The sequence below is a fragment of the Diplotaxodon limnothrissa genome, linkage group LG1 (genome assembly GCF_057381915.1).
Source record: "Diplotaxodon limnothrissa isolate DT_005_m linkage group LG1, D_limnothrissa_male_GT1.1, whole genome shotgun sequence".
NCBI classification, from domain to species: Eukaryota; Metazoa; Chordata; class Actinopteri; order Cichliformes; family Cichlidae; genus Diplotaxodon; species Diplotaxodon limnothrissa.
Genome location: NC_140596.1, coordinates 3,645,034 through 3,660,821, shown reverse-complemented (window position 1 = coordinate 3,660,821; position 15,788 = coordinate 3,645,034). Strand labels below are relative to the sequence as shown.

General features: G+C 40.7%; 1 protein-coding gene across 1 annotated transcript in view; it reads left to right on the top strand.

Moving 5' to 3' along the window:
* hsd11b2 (hydroxysteroid (11-beta) dehydrogenase 2) overlaps positions 1–15,588 on the top strand; it is a 36,424-nt gene extending 20,836 nt beyond the window's left edge. The window contains exons 2-5 of the mRNA XM_085358324.1: positions 3,331–3,543; positions 6,468–6,653; positions 7,746–7,883; positions 10,353–15,588. Of these exons, the coding sequence (XP_085214450.1) occupies positions 3,331–3,543; positions 6,468–6,653; positions 7,746–7,883; positions 10,353–10,756 (941 nt within the window). The 3' untranslated portion in view covers positions 10,757–15,588. The remainder of the gene's footprint in view (positions 1–3,330; positions 3,544–6,467; positions 6,654–7,745; positions 7,884–10,352) is intronic.
* The last annotated feature ends 200 nt before the right edge of the window (positions 15,589–15,788 follow it).

Sequence of the window (15,788 nt, the reverse complement as noted above, 5' to 3'; positions counted from 1 at the left end):
TTTGGTACTTGGTACCAGGGATACTGAGCAATCTTTAGTCTCTGAAGATTGTGAGATTCATAATGTTCCCGATGATGCTGACATCGTGCTTTAAATGTAGTTCTCCTGTGCTGACTGAAACGTGCATGTTTACAGCATTTAACGTGCAAGAAACTAGTCTTGCACAGTGGGATAATGGAGTGACAGGGTTCATCACAGTTGAAAACAGCTGTCCGTGTGCACAGGCCATCCTGAGATCCTAAAAAGATTTTCAGATTTTCAGAAGAAAGAACACGTTGCTCTTAGCAATACTGTCTAGAACATTTCTTGCTCCACCTCTTCTTCAACCCTGTCTGTTCCCTGCACGACTCCAGCCAGACATACAAAAAACCACAAAAGAAATCCTACTGAGTCCACATCACACACATGCACACGCAGCCTCACACACAAGAACACAAATACCATAAAACATCCATGCACGCATGCACGTACGAACTATTTACTCAATCCTGCAAGAGGAGTGTAGGATTTAAATGTATGTATGTAATTTAAATTTGTATAAGCTGTAGATGTTTTGTTTTGTTTTTTTTGGTTTGTGGCGACGACTACACGACAAAAAAAAAGTTGTATGAGTCGGTGGAGGGGGCCCTCCGTGTTCTGGTTACCAGCACCGACCTTTGCAGTGAGCAGCTTCGGTTACGTGCAGCCCGAGTTTTTTCACCCGCGCTGAGGACAAAAGAAAAAAAAAAAAAAAAGAAGTTCTGTAAACACACCTATGTGCATCTCCGATAGTTCCCTCACAATAAAAGCATCAAGCTGAATCACCATTTCAAAGCTTTTAACTTGAAGTAAGAAACGCCGGAAATGTCTCGTCGGCATTCACAATAGCGCTGAGACGTAAACAGTCCTTCACAGCGAAATGTCTTGAAGGTACAAAGACGAGAGGAGACAGGCGGGAGTTTGTGGCACAACACTGGCACGAGCAGCATTAGAGTGATGATGGGTGTAAAAAAACAATGAGCACGATTTTTCACGTAGATTGCACTGTACACAGTATTATATTAATGTACAGTATGCATAGAGATATGTGAAGTGAATTTCAAGTGCATGTAGGCTAAATATTAAAAGGCCGCTTTATGAGTTTACCTAAAATAAAAGTATTCATGCAGAACAGTCAGTTTTACTAGTTCACCGGTTGTTGTTTATGAGAAGTGATAGAGAAAAGCTCATGACGTCCCTAAATTAAAATCCAGTTTAGTCAAATTATCTGTGCAGATGAGTGAAAAGGAGATATATTCACCAGACCATAGGTAACTTTCAATAAAATGGGTCTCATATATTAACTGTAAAGCATGATGAGGAAATGGCCAGTGTGTAGTCAATGACTAAACGATTCAATTAATCTATTCAGAGAGCTCAGGATAACTTGACTAAAAGATGAAGATGATCTGGACCTTTCAACAGGACGATGAAAATTTACAAATAAATAGTATCAAAACAGATCAAAGGAAATCCTTTTCAAAAATCCCATTAAAACTTTGAGCGAAAACCCTTAAACACTCTGGCACAGAGACGATTTTCATGGACCGGTTTTCAGTTTGTGTTATGCGTATAAGTCATTTCTGCCTAAGTGGGTGATGTTGTTTACTACCAGTGGTGTACTTTTGTCAGTTAGAGAGGGTTTTTTGTTTTTTCTCATCCTTCGGGTCTCTGTTTTGTGTGTGTGTGTGTGTGTGTGTGTGTGTGTGTGTGTGTGTGTGTGTGCGCGCAGTCGGGAGGGGGGAAAGTTGGGGTGTCCAATTTCTTTTTTGGGGGGGGGGGGGGGGGGGGGCTTCTTGTGAGGGCTGTCTGTTTTCCACATTCTGCAACGGTAAAATACGACTTTGAGGCGGATATTTGTTTTACTTTATGGGCAACAGTTATTCTTGCTCGTCTCCTGTTGACAAAACTCGCCTCATGGTTGACTCTGAGGAAAAAAACTCTTTCCCCACAGAGGGGAATAAACTTATTCGAATATGAGCTTTTTTCCACTAAGGCTTATTTTATAGGGAGATGTACGAAATTATTTACCGGGTTACAAGCAATGATAATATCGGCTGTTGACTCCTCAGCGTCATCATTTTCTGTCTATTGAGAAAACCCATTGTAAAAGTAATGAAGAAAAAAACTCTACCAAGGAGCAGGCTGTGCAAAAGCTACCTCATATAGATGTTTTAATAATAATAATAATATTTTTTGGGGGGCGCGTTATAGGTTATAAGCATTGAGAAAAAACTGATATCTGCTGTCTCACTCCTCCTTGACCCGCGGTGTGTGTGTGTGTGTGTGTGTGTGTGTGTGTGTGTGTGTGTGTGTGTGTGTGTGTGTGTGTGTGTGTGTGTGTGTGTGAGAAACAAGATCGCCTGTCGCGGCAATTATGGTTTGTTTTTCAGTCTCTCAAAAGGAAAAGTAGTATTCACTAAGGGATATTTATTCATTTTTTACACATAGGCAGCCTGTAGGTTACAAGCGGATAGAAAGTTCTTCTTTTCATCACAAGCTATGGTGTATCTTAAAGGTTTTTTACAGCGTCTGTATTATAGGAAAATAAAATACTATTGAAATCTCTACAGGAAGTCACTCTTTATTCCCATTACAAACGCCGGTGCAGCTTAAGAAAGTAAAATTACATCCGCTATTGTAAAAAACAGAGAAAATTGTCATAATATCGAAACAGAATTCAAACTATGAGTTTGCGGAAAACTAACTGCCGCTCTGTCTCTCTATACATCACAGAATCATCTGCTGCATCACCGCTGTGCTTCAGGAACCATACCCCTCCCCTCATGCTTAGGGAACATGACGCATCAGGTCTGAAAATGACTAGACACTTCCGGAGTATTTCCGGTAGGGTCATAAGGTCCGGATCGAGGCCTTCCATAGTAAATATGCTGTATTTGAATATGTCATATTCAAAGCCTTCTTCTTTGGGAGAGCAGATCTCATCGGACACAGGAACGCTGCTGGGCTGCAGAAGGAAATCCATCTTGCGTCTGTGCCTTAGAAATTGTGACGGACTCCACCTCTCTGCTTTTTTATTCTCCTCCCCCGCTGCACTCCCTCCCTCTAAAAACTTTTTTTTTCCCAACAACAGATGGCGCGCTTCCGGAGGTTTCCCCCCTCCCTTCTCAGGATGCAATTCGACACGCTTAGCGACAGATGGCGCGCTTCCGGAGGGGGGAGGGGGGAGGTCAAAAGGTTATGATTAGGGCCATCAATCACTTCGGATCAAATTTTGTCATAAGCTGTATGGGAGTATCTCTCTAGTAAAGAGACATGAACTTGAAAAAAATGCTCGCTCTGTCCCTGCAGGCTGCGACTCTGGCTTTGGGAATGCAACGGCTAAACATCTGGACTCCCTGGGCTTTGAAGTGTTCGCCACAGTGTTGGATCTGAATGGAGACGGAGCCAAGGAGCTGCAGAGGACCTGCTCACACCGCCTCACCCTCCTCCAGGTGGACATCACCCAGCCACAACAAGTGCAACAGGCCTTGCTGGACACCAAAGCCAAACTGGGGCTCAAAGGTAAAGACGAACTGCTTTTTCTGAGTCTGTTCATACCAGACAAACCAGCTAGGATTAGGCTTAATGGATTTAATGGAGCTACCGCCACATTTATCAAGTGTTTCAGGGTCACAAGTTAGGATGATCGCGTGTTCTTATGACTGCGGTTTGAGATGTAACATTTAAATCTCAGCACGAGTTTGACATCTGAAATGGCTCGTGTAGTCTTCTCCAAACTACTCTGTTTTAGAAGTAGATCCAAAGAAAACAGGAATGATGCCAAGTTTTACTTTTAATATATTTTATATGGTTCAAAGTATGTTTGACAAAGGACAGATTATTTATTGAACTTAAAAGCTGAAATAAAACTTTTGAACCCCATAAAAAGAACAAATCTCTGCAGTCCAGATGTCGATAGAGCATAAAAAATAATCTCTGAATATCTTTCTGGATTTCGTTTGAAATGTTCTGACGAAATCGTCAGCAGCTTCAAGTACATCTTCACCTGTTGACCTGTTATCATCAAAAGTCTTGGGTATTAAAAAAATACAAAGAACTAAACTTCAAAGCGGCTCCATCAACATTAGCAACACTAAATTAGTGACATCTTGACTGCAGGGAGCTGAGTGATTATGAATGAAGTCACCGGGCAGTTAAGGGTTAAACAAAACTGGAACAGGAAGGAGTTCAGAAAAACAACAGCAATCTGCAGGGAACAGGTGTATGTGGGGTTTACCGCAGCGAGGTGGCCTGTCAGTTAACTTGTGACTTGACACGCCGGTGTGATAAAGTTTAATCACCTGCTGAGCTTCTGGTGAACTTCACAAGATCAAGGTTCGAAGGGAGAGAGATTTATGAGCACCGGTAAATGCTGGACTGCTCCTTTAAATGGTCGGCTGATTCTGCACAGCGTGCTGGTTCAGAGCGTGCAGCGATGCACAGGAATGTGTGGTGGAGTTTGTCCAACAGCCTTCTAGGAAATCACAGTGGCAGAGGAGGCGCTCAGGCAGCAAAACCACTGCAAATGGCTCGGACTGCTTTGCGAGTGGAGGACTGTTCGAGAGGTGTCGTGCAGGTGTCTCATATTTCACACACAGATATCAGAGTGTTGATTCAGTCTGTGATTGGCTCAGCCCTGCAGCACCCACTGGCTTTGTAATTAGACATCTTAGACCGCTGGCTTCATGTCCCAGTCATTTAAGGATACACACAGTGTGTGTGCGTGTGTGGATGTAATAAAATATCTGGAAGGAAAGGTCACTTAAACACACGCTGGAACTGCGCGTGTGGTTTATGTCCTTGCATGAGTGTGCACTTTTTTACTCGTGTTGTTGGGACATGGATTTGGCCACAGTCACACTGTAAGGATTCGCCTCCCTGCGAGACATAAATCATGAAACTGTTGTGTGGTTTGCTTGGAGATTTCTAAGAGCGGATTCAGAAAAAGATTCAGAAAGAATCCCCTCTTGCTTTATTTTAATTGAAGATCAATCGAGTTGTAGTTTTTCCATAAAATTTCCCAGCTATGAGAAAATAAAAACATACTTTTAGAAAATCCTGCAAATCTATTAAATGTCTCATTTAGAAACGAATTCTTTGTTCTGGCACCAAACGCCCATCTGCTGCATTCTGTTTGCTTGAATTGCCATTAAGATGTCCTGAAGCTCATTGGACAAAGTTTAGAAGGCTACACACCTGATTATGCAATAAAACATTGATAAGCAGAGATTATGGTGAGGATAAAACACTCTATTTAAAGCCTCAAGTGTTCCCAGAAGCCAAAGAAAAGAAAGCTGGAGTGCCTCTTCATAGATCTGGCTATCAGACAAAACTAGTGATTGAGCAAGATAGTCCTTGACCAGGGAGGGAACCCAAAGATCACTCCAAGAGAGGGCTCTGTGGGGATGTCTGCCTTACATAAGGACTCTTAGAGTGGTAATAAGTGTTCATTAATAACCACAAAGACACATTAAGGTTGCCTTTCACAATAAAATTCTTTACTGCAGCTTATTTCAAGCAGCTTCGGTTTTACAATTTTAGTTTTATCCGAAGGTCACCTCCAGTTCCAGTTCACAGAACATGAACTGCTGCCTTCTGGTTTGGAAACTTTATGTTTGACCTTTTTACCGCTGACCCAGAGTCAAAGTTTGGCCTGTTGTTTGCCTGCTTATCATTCATCAGCTCAGACCTAAACAAAGTTCCCACAGCGGCCCCCGAAACAAACACTGTGATTCTGGGACAGCCGCTTCAGATGAGGACGAGTGAGGCTTATTTACACCAGCAGAGCGAGAGAGAGAGTTGTTGGTGTACTACAGCTGAATGTGTTGGCAGTCTGAGGGTCTGCGGAACAAATTTTACATAAAAGTTCTGAGAAAACACACCAGGCCTCCACATGTTCGCTGTGAATCCAAGAGATCAATCAAAAGTACTCAGACTCTCACCACAGAGGAAACATGGTCCATCATTAGAAAAGTAATGACTTATTTATTCAAATATACCCAAATTCTTCAAAAGTAAGGTACAGAAGATGATTTAAATTTTAAAGTTCTGTCAGTCAGCTCGATAATTAAAACTAAAACAATTAGAATGGTTCACATTATTTCACAGTATTTGTGCGCAAATATGTGTGTAAAATACAAAATAGCATCAAATACTTGGAGTGCAATTACCTTAAGTTTCACTTAAGTAGCAAGAAATAATACTAAAGTCAAACTCTTTATTCATTTGAATACCAAAGGTCAGCATCTACTAAAAAAGATTTTTCACAATCAAATCCGAAACGCTGTAATTAATTAAATGTATCCTGTCATGTCAGTAACTATTAAATTCGCCTTTTTGTTGTCCTCTGGCACACAAGCCATCTGTTTTACCATTAGTGCTTTCATGTGTCTGTGTCAACACACCACATTTCCTAACCTCTGCCGTGCGTTGGTTTGTCTTTGCAGGTCTGTGGGCTTTGGTGAATAACGCCGGCGTGTGTGTGAACTTCGGAGAAGTCGAGCTGTCGCTGATGTCCAACTACCGTGGGTGCATGGAGGTCAATTTCTTCGGCACGCTGAGCATCACCAAGGCCTTCTTGCCGCTGCTGCGACAGACCAAGGGACGCATTGTGACCATCTCCAGTCCCGCCGGTGTGTGTCTGAGACGTTCACACACACACACATACAAAGATGCTGTGATAAATCTTACGTGAGTGCTCCAAAGTGAGTGAGCCACACTTAAACTGTTGCCTTCAAACAGCCAAAGCAAACAAACAGCGCTGCTGCCGGCCGTTTGTCCAACTCGACTCTGTCATCATGCCAAAACACCACAGTGCAACCAAATCAATCAGAAAGGTTCATCCCCAGGTGCAGTTAATGAGCTCAGCAGCTTCCACTGACATCTGCTGTTGGTTAGACTGTAAGACAGAGTTTAACATTTTCTCTGTATGTGGTGAGGTGGAAAGGGAACAGTTCATGCTCTGGGCCCTAAAAACACTAAACACATCTGCAGAAGATATATATCGTCCTCTTTCTTAGACTCACATTGTTACATCTAACACAGAAATGAATAACCAGGATATCCAAGAGTGGACTTAATGAGACTAATATATGCTGTTATAACAAAGCTAATTTGGCTACTGTGCCTACGGAAGAAATGTTATAGTTAATTTTGACCATAATGTACAAATTTATTTAAGAATTTCTTCCCTGATCAGCTTTTTGCATTTTGTTGATTCAGTTTAATAAAAATTCCACTAGTTACATTTTCTTAGTTTAGTTTTTTATGTCAAATTTTTAGTCCAGTTGGATCCAGCAAAGTGAACTGATGTGGTTCTTTGACCACAACTCAGAAGCAAGACCCACTTTTTTCATTTTTTCATCTGGTAGATCTGTAACTTGAATCACAAGTTACTTTGATGGTTTGTTTATTATGTCTTATGAGCACTGTTGTGAGAAAGGCTGGAGGGTTTTCTGAATTAGTACCTGAGTAAGTGCAGGCGTTGCGCACCAGTGGATGAATACTCTGACAAATTAACCTGCGTAAGTTAGTTCAAGTGAAGGTTTAAAAAACAGGAAGGAAAGAAAGCACTTTAGGGCTCATTTGGTCTGGTTCTGTGGGTGAAGGCAGCTGCACAGCAGCAGAACAAACAAAGAAGAAAATGACCAATTCTTTTGTAGAGTATTTAGCCTTAATCTTACTACATGAAAGAGGTCATGCTGACGCTTTACCCGTGCTTCTAGGTGACCAGCCATTTCCCTGCCTGGCAGCATATGGAGCATCTAAAGCAGCTCTGAACCTCATCACTGAGACTCTGAGACATGAGCTGGAGCCCTGGGGAGTCCAAGTGTCCACCATCCTGCCATCCTCATACAGGACAGGTACCAGTACCAAACAGTACCCTGGACACCTCAACTCACCACAGTTTACAGAGGAATGAGCAGAGATTTGAGGTCAAACAGAGTAGTTGGGTCATTGGCTGCATTCAGTCAATTAAAAACCTGCATGAATGATTTATGTCATGCTGGTATTCGGACCTACTAAGGCACAATAGTCAACGGAAACAAATTGTTATTTTTATATGAAATGTGATAAGATGTAGGAGTTCCACAAGGCTCAATCAACGGTCATCCAATATTTTCATTTTCCAGTTAGAAGCTTTAATCAAACGAAATAAATCTGTTGTTACTGCATTATAAAACTAGACACGGGAAACTAAAAGAAACTTTATTTGACACTTTTTTAAGTTAAACTGTAGTATTTTTAATAGCTTCGTTTAATGGTACCAACCAGAGAATTAGATTTATTCATTGTTTTCAAAACCAACTCGTACTATTCACATCACTTCATATTCTTATCAAATCATTTTCTGTAATATTGACAGACCAAGAAATCTGTAAAAAACTAAAGTAAAAAATTTTTAAAAACTGTTCCACATTCTGGTTCAAAAAGTAAAAGTGATGAGTGGAATATGAAAACATTTGTTTGGCTGCCAAACCTTCCAGAGAAGATGACAAGTTGTGACGAAGGGCTCGCTAAGCGCTGAGGTGAGATGTAGAAATAAGCTTAAGATTTTTATTAATTCGGATCCATCGGGAATAAACTGCACTCCTCATCCTGCAGGAGTTGTACACTGTGGTTTGGCCTCATGTCAAACACAATGACAGCCCTCCTGCTGAGGAAAGTACGCTCGTGATGAGAAACACATGTGTGATGGACCATCTGTTTTCACACACGCACACACTCAGCGCTGACTTGGGATTTCGAAACTCTTCGGGGATGGATGGATATGATTAGAGGGAGGGAGGGAGCATGCCTCAGTAATTCACTTTGTCCTGCAGTTGCTGTGCTCAGGAGACAGATCAACATAACAACTCAACAACCTGATTATGTTGAAATGTAGAGACAATTTCTAACTCACAATCACGGGCCAGTGATGGAGTAAGTACTTGCATAATTTACTTTAGGAAAATTAGCAGTAACGCATTAAAGTACTGACAATAAAAAGTCCCTGAAGTATTAAAAGTTCTGACTGTGCAATAGAGTATATTATACTATCAGTGCATTATTCTCTTCTGACTCAGAGTCTGTTGTAACCTGAGATGCAAAATTGCAGAAACTGGGAGAAAATAAACACCTGAGCATCAACCAATAGACGCATTGCTCCATGCAATTAAATTACGCTTTCTAATCTTTAGCAGTCTTAATGACTTTGTAAAGGGATCTAATTCAATGTTATGTCAAAGCTATTTATCATTTTTTCATAAACATTTAAAAAGCATGAAATATCTAATTTTCTTCCTATGCTTCTATAAGAAATTGACAAATCTTAAATAAATTGTTTGGCAGTAACAAAAAGCAAGTTGCAACTTGTGCATAATCATCAGCATAGAAAGTGCATTTTGGAAAATAAAAATTAAATACTTAAATGCTGCTAGTAGGACTGTTAATATTGATCTAAACCACACAAACGCTGATTATTTTTTTCATTATTTATATGATTTGAAAAACAGTGTGATTATCTGTCTCAAAGGCCTTTACAAACCAGTGAAGACTGCAGTAAAAGAAAGTTAGTCTCCTCCAGGAAAACCCCTCGTTAATAGCTTACCAGTGTTTGCCAGGCAGTGATGGGATCAGCTTTAACCCTAAACTCTAAATTACTTTTGTACACTTTATTATCACACATTAGAGTGAAATGTGTTTCTTATTGGTCTGAAGGTAAAAGAAAATCTTTAAACAGTGAAAAAAGCTTTTAAAAGTCCACTTGCACTCAGCTGTAATAAAAACAGGTTGTAATGTTTACCACTGCAGTGTGACCAAAACTATTCTAGTCCTCCTGGGTCCTCACAAAAACAATAAAAGCAAACAGCAGCTTCAAACAGGAAAACGTAGGACAGCAAAAGAACCACAGAGAGGAGTTCCCGTCACGCCGGCTGTGGTGATGACAGGGATGTAAACACCGAGCTGGCTCACTTTCCATCTGTTTACTCTTTAATCCTGAAGAAACAGGTTTGCATTTAAGCTTCTTATCCCACTCTTCAACTTGAACTTTCCAAGACCTGCTGACACCATGTTCAACAGTTAAACAGCCAGTCCGCAGCTGAGTCAAGGCTCACACTGAGGCAGTGAAGTGTCAAAAGCTGCTGATTCTGTGCAGGCAGCTACAGCCGTCCCTTTTGTTGAAATTAAACCTGCATGTGAAGCAGAGATGCTGATTCTAAACCTAAAAAACTACACACCGAAGGCCTAAAATGGATTTTCACTTTAAATGTCGAAGTTAAAAAGCAAGCAATATTGGGGTTTGGTGTCATTGATGTTGCTATGGTAACACTGCCCTCTTCTGTCTGCAGCTCAGTCCAGTAACTCCGCCTACTGGGAGAAACAGCACAAGCATCTGCTGCAGAATCTGTCCCCGGCGTTGCTTGAGGACTACGGTGAGGAGTACGTGACCGAGACCAAGGATCTGTTCCAGACCTTTGCCAAACACACCACCACCAACCTCCAGCCTGTTGTTGACACCATCGTGCAGGCGCTGCTGGCTCCGCAGCCTCAGCCGCGTTACTTTGCAGGCTCTGGCTTGAGCCTCATGTACTTCCTCCACACCTACTTTCCTTACAGCATGAGCAACAACTTTCTGAAGAAAAGGTTTTTGAAGAAGAATGTTATCCCGCGCGCTCTGAGGAAGCAGTCAGCCTTTGATCTGAACCTCAGCCTTCATAACAACAACAATGAGGAGAAGCTACAGCAGATGTGAGACAGTCAACACAGAGGGTATTATCCTGCAGATAGAGGACCACTTCTGTAACACACTCATAGAGCTGTCGTTTTATGTTTTTTAAAATGTTGAAGGGAACATTGAGATGCACCAAAATGGTTTCTGTTAGGGCTGAACGATTATGGAAAATAATCTAATTGCGATTTTTTGCCCCAATATTGCGATTGCGATGCGATATGCGATTATTTTTTAAGGTCTTTGTCTTCTGTATTATTAAACAAAGACAAGCAATACATCATATAGTATGGCCAATACTATATTACATTAATTTTAAACTGTTCTTTCCTGGAAGACAGACCTCTGTTATGATGACATGAGGTGATGCATGAATTGATGACTGACATTTTTATTTAACTTCTTCAATCACAACAGTATATTTGAACATACACAATAGTTTATTTTTAGCTTACAAACATCTGAGCATAAAGTGCTGACAAGGAACCCTGGTGTAAACATTAAAATGAAAGTCAGTACAATGTGCAGATTGCAGAAATATACATAAAAAAAAATCAGTGGCTTTACCACACTCAGTTTTTCGACATCTGTGAACTAGAATAGAATAGAATAGAATTCAACTTTATTGTCATTGCACATGCACAGGTACAGGGCAACGAAATGCAGTTTGCATCCATCCAGAAGTGCTTTAGTGATATAGATATATTACAATATATATTAGCAATAATATAGATATGTGAGTATATTACAGAAATGGGTCTATTATGGTATGTTATAATGTACACGGTATGAAGTATGTTGTGAATATTCTATAACTATAAGTATGTACAGGCTGTAGTGAGTACAAGCTATGTACAGGATATGAACAGGATATAAATATGAAAGACTATACAGAATATGAAATAAATAACTTTACAGAATCTGAGATATACAGCTATACAGAAATGGGAACTATGCAAGTTGTAAACAGTTGTAGGATTAAAAATTATCGAATGTACAGAATGATTATTTACACAGAGCTATACAGTAGTGCAGTTAAGATAAGTGAGGGTGTAGATAGTTTCTACAGAGGCTATATAAAGTGCTAGTGGTTGTGAGTGGTGGTTCAGTCCATGTTATTATTGTGTTTGAGGGTACAGTTGTCCATTGTGGGTGTGTGTATGTTCAGTCCATGAGTTAACGTGGGTCAGATGTCAGGAGGCAGAGTTCAGGAGTCTGACAGCTGTGGGGAAGAAGCTGTTCCGGTACCTGGTGGTCTTAGTCCGGAGGCTCCTGTGGCGCCTCCCAGAGGGCAGGAGGGTGAAGAGTCCATGTGATGGGTGACTGGGGTCTTTGATGATTTTCCCAGCCCTTTTCAGACACCGCTTCCTGTAGATGTCTTTTATGGCAGGAAGTGGTGCTCCGGCGATGCGCTGGGCAGTTTTCACGACCCTCTGCAACGCCTTCCGGTCCGAGGCAGAGCAGTTCCCGTACCAGACTGTTATACTACTAGACAGTCATTCAATTAAAAAATAATATTAAATAAATAAAACTAATAAATAAAAAATACACACATCTTACTGATCTCTGCAGTCAGTAACATTACACATAAAGTGCAAACATAATAGCAATTGTATAAACACACACACAAACACGCCTTTAAAGTTTAAAGGCGTGAAATTGGACGGTCTAGCCTTCTGATTAGCTAATCAGAAGGCTAGTTCTGATTAGCGTCACCGCTGTCTCGGTGGAGTTTAATAAACTCGGCCGTCTGCTTCTTGCTATCTAAAATATAACCAGACACTGGTGTAAATTCTCGACTGTCTCATACTTCTGTTTAATAAGTTTTCTGTTTGACGTTTAGTCAGCTGTGTGAAAACCAAGGAGGAACCCACCCGGGGGATTAATAAAGTTTTATTTTATCTAATCTAATAACTTTAATCTCAGCCAAACCGATTTACTCACGAACAAACAAAACACTGAAAACACCCAACAATAACATTTTTAGGTTGTCTAAGTGACTTATATATTACGTTTAACCCGAGCAGCGAAACTCCGCGGTGATCTGAAAATGATGTGCCGGGAGTTGTGCCGTTCTCGGCCGCATCAGTAACCCTCGAGCTCCCGGCTAGCTGTCGAGCTGGTGGGTAGCAGACGCCTCTGAAAACGTCGAAGCACTTTTGCAAATATGGGATATCTTGATAAACCGAGCAGATATTTGATGTTTACACAACTACTTTCTCGCCTGAAAATATGTTAAAAGTTTATTTTGTGACCCAGAAAGATTAGTATGAGTAATTTTAAAACTTAGTAGCGGCCGCCATTGCTGGAAACTGGAGTTTGGCTGGGCCGCGCTATGAATTCTGGGATATGGTAGTAATTTGGACAGCCTTATAATCGCAGTATAATCGCAGCCTTTGCGGTTAGAAAATTGCACTTGATCATGTCGCGATATTATCGCAAATGCGATATATCGTTCAGCCCTAGTTTCTGTTTGTCTCTGTAATGTCTGGCCTGCATGGGGAGGTCAGGGGGTGGGGTTCGGCAGATGCAACCACAGGCCGATCACGGGACACCTTCACCTCTGCCAGCTGTACTGTATAAACACCGGAAGGATCACACTGATGTCATGTGCCTTTATCACATAGAAAGCAGCTTTGCAGGTGGAAGCAAACACTACAGCAGCTCATTAAACCAACACCAGCACAGCCATACAAAAATATCGTTTGCAGAAAGATATCAATTTTTATCACCTACATCATATTAAATTATTTAGCTTCATAATCATAATAAAAAGTTAATTTTCTATCAACCCATCAACAGTCAGTGTGATTCTTAGATTGAGACTAAGCTAGATGACATAAAATCTACTGACTCAGCACGACTCGTCCCGTGTTGAATCAAATTATATGCCTGATTCAAAGACTGCAGATTATTATAAATTCTCAAAAACCCCAGCAACAACAGTTTTCTTGCTGTCTAAAGGAGCTTTTACTGACTATCGCTCTGGAGTTTAACAAATCAAACACTGGTCTGGTCCATCTCCGGATGTCAGGTCTGGCCCCACACTGATTCGACTGATGCTGCTACCTGAACCTGATGTTCAGCCAAAATTAACGCACAAAAAAAAGAGCCAAATCTGACATTTGTGTCCGGGCCAGAGCAACATCACAGCTGAGTCAAGCCACCTGTGAGCATCTTAAAGCAGCAAGTTACAAAGTCAAAGTTAAAAATCTAAGGGAAACCTCAGATCTGTAACTCAAATCTCGTCCGGCCAGCTCCACGTTTATATTCAGTACAGAAACTGGTAGAATGAGAACACACCTGCTGAATACTGTGTCTTTGCTCAACAGAGTCAACTGACAACAAGTCAGAGGCCCTTATTAGAAGCAGATTTCATTATTTGCAGGCCCTCATTTATGGTTCCTGATGTTCCATCGTCTCTAAGTCGCCTCTGTCAGTGCGCCCCAGGGTGGCTGTGGTTATAATGTAGCTTGCCATCACCAGTGTGCGAATGTGTGTGTGAATGGGTGGATGACTGGATATGTAAAGCGCTTTGGGGTCCTTAGGGACTAGTAAGGCGCTATATAAATACAGGCCATTTACCATTTACCATCTAAGTCATAAACACTTTTTAGTGAGGCACAAAGAACTGCGTCACAGTAAATTCATTACATACATGAATCGTTAGTCATGGCACAGTCAGGAATCATTTGGGATTTTTGCATTAAATAACAGCGTGTAGAAATACTGAATGAAACTTTTGTCTAATTTTTGCTAAAATCTTTGGCCTTCTGTGAAAAAACAAAAGAAAAAAGGAGTAAAAAGGGAACAAACAGTGAAATGAGCTGCTGCAGTGCTGCGTCCATCCACCTGCATCAGAGAGAAACATATTCTTCTTCAGGTATTTAAAGACTTTACTTACACTTGTGATCTCTGGGGTCCGGGTATTTTCTGCAGGAAGCAAATTGAGGCAAAATAATTTCAAAACAAAATCACGCTTTCAGTTTGACGTATTTTGGTTTCATTTTATATGCAAAACCAAAACACAGTGACTTTATTATCTGATTTTGGCTTGAGAAGTTTGCTCATCAACGCCAAACATGGTTATCAGACTTCCTGTTTGCATTTCGCCTTCGAAATAAAAGCACAACTAACTCTGGTGATGAATGTAGATAGTTGAGCTTAAACTTAATTTTGATCTTTTTAGCCTCTGAAATCCAGATGATCCAGCTACATTTTGGTTCTTGACAGTGAGCCACAGACACGTTTCTGTTATTCTCATGGAAACTAGAAAGAAACATGCTGTTTTCTCGCAGGACAGCCTGCTGGTTTCTCTCACTAAATGCTGACTTCATCTTCAGGATCTTTGTTTCTTCACCCTGTGTCGTCATTGTCTCTTTGATTAAATGTATAAACATGGATCAATAAATCATGTAGCAGTTTTTTTCTGCTGTTGTAAATGCAACAATTCAAACCTCAAAACTTTATACAACACATGTACAGAGCAGATATGGTATTATATGCTGGGGTGTTGCTATGAGTCATGCAGACACTACATAGCTAAAAAACAAACTTTTGTGCACATGTTCAGGGTGTTGTGTTTCTGTGGTTGGAAACAGCCTGTCTCTCATCAGACTCACCTCCAAAAACATCCCCGAGTTTTTTCATTTTGTGTTTTTTGTTCTGTCTATTTGTGTGTTTGTTTTGTTTCTCAGCCCATTTCGAATCAAACTATTTATGGCATCTTTTCTTTTATCACCATTCAAATTGTGACTTTGTTTCTTTTTATAAAAAAAATTTAAGAAAACTAAAAAAAAAAAAAACATGATGTAAAACGTTCACTTGGTTGATTCTGTAATAGAAATAAAGTTGGCTTTTCAGACTTCTACCTTTGCGGCGATTTGTGAATTTGTGTAGAAATATGAAGATATCCCCTCTAGAACAGTACACAGTGGTCCCTCCCTATATCACGACGGTGCAATTTTCTCTGTTTTTTTGGTTAGGTTTGGGAGTTGTTGTTTTTTTTACAGCGCATTGTGCTCTGCGTCCTGATTGGCTGTAGACCATTTTCAAT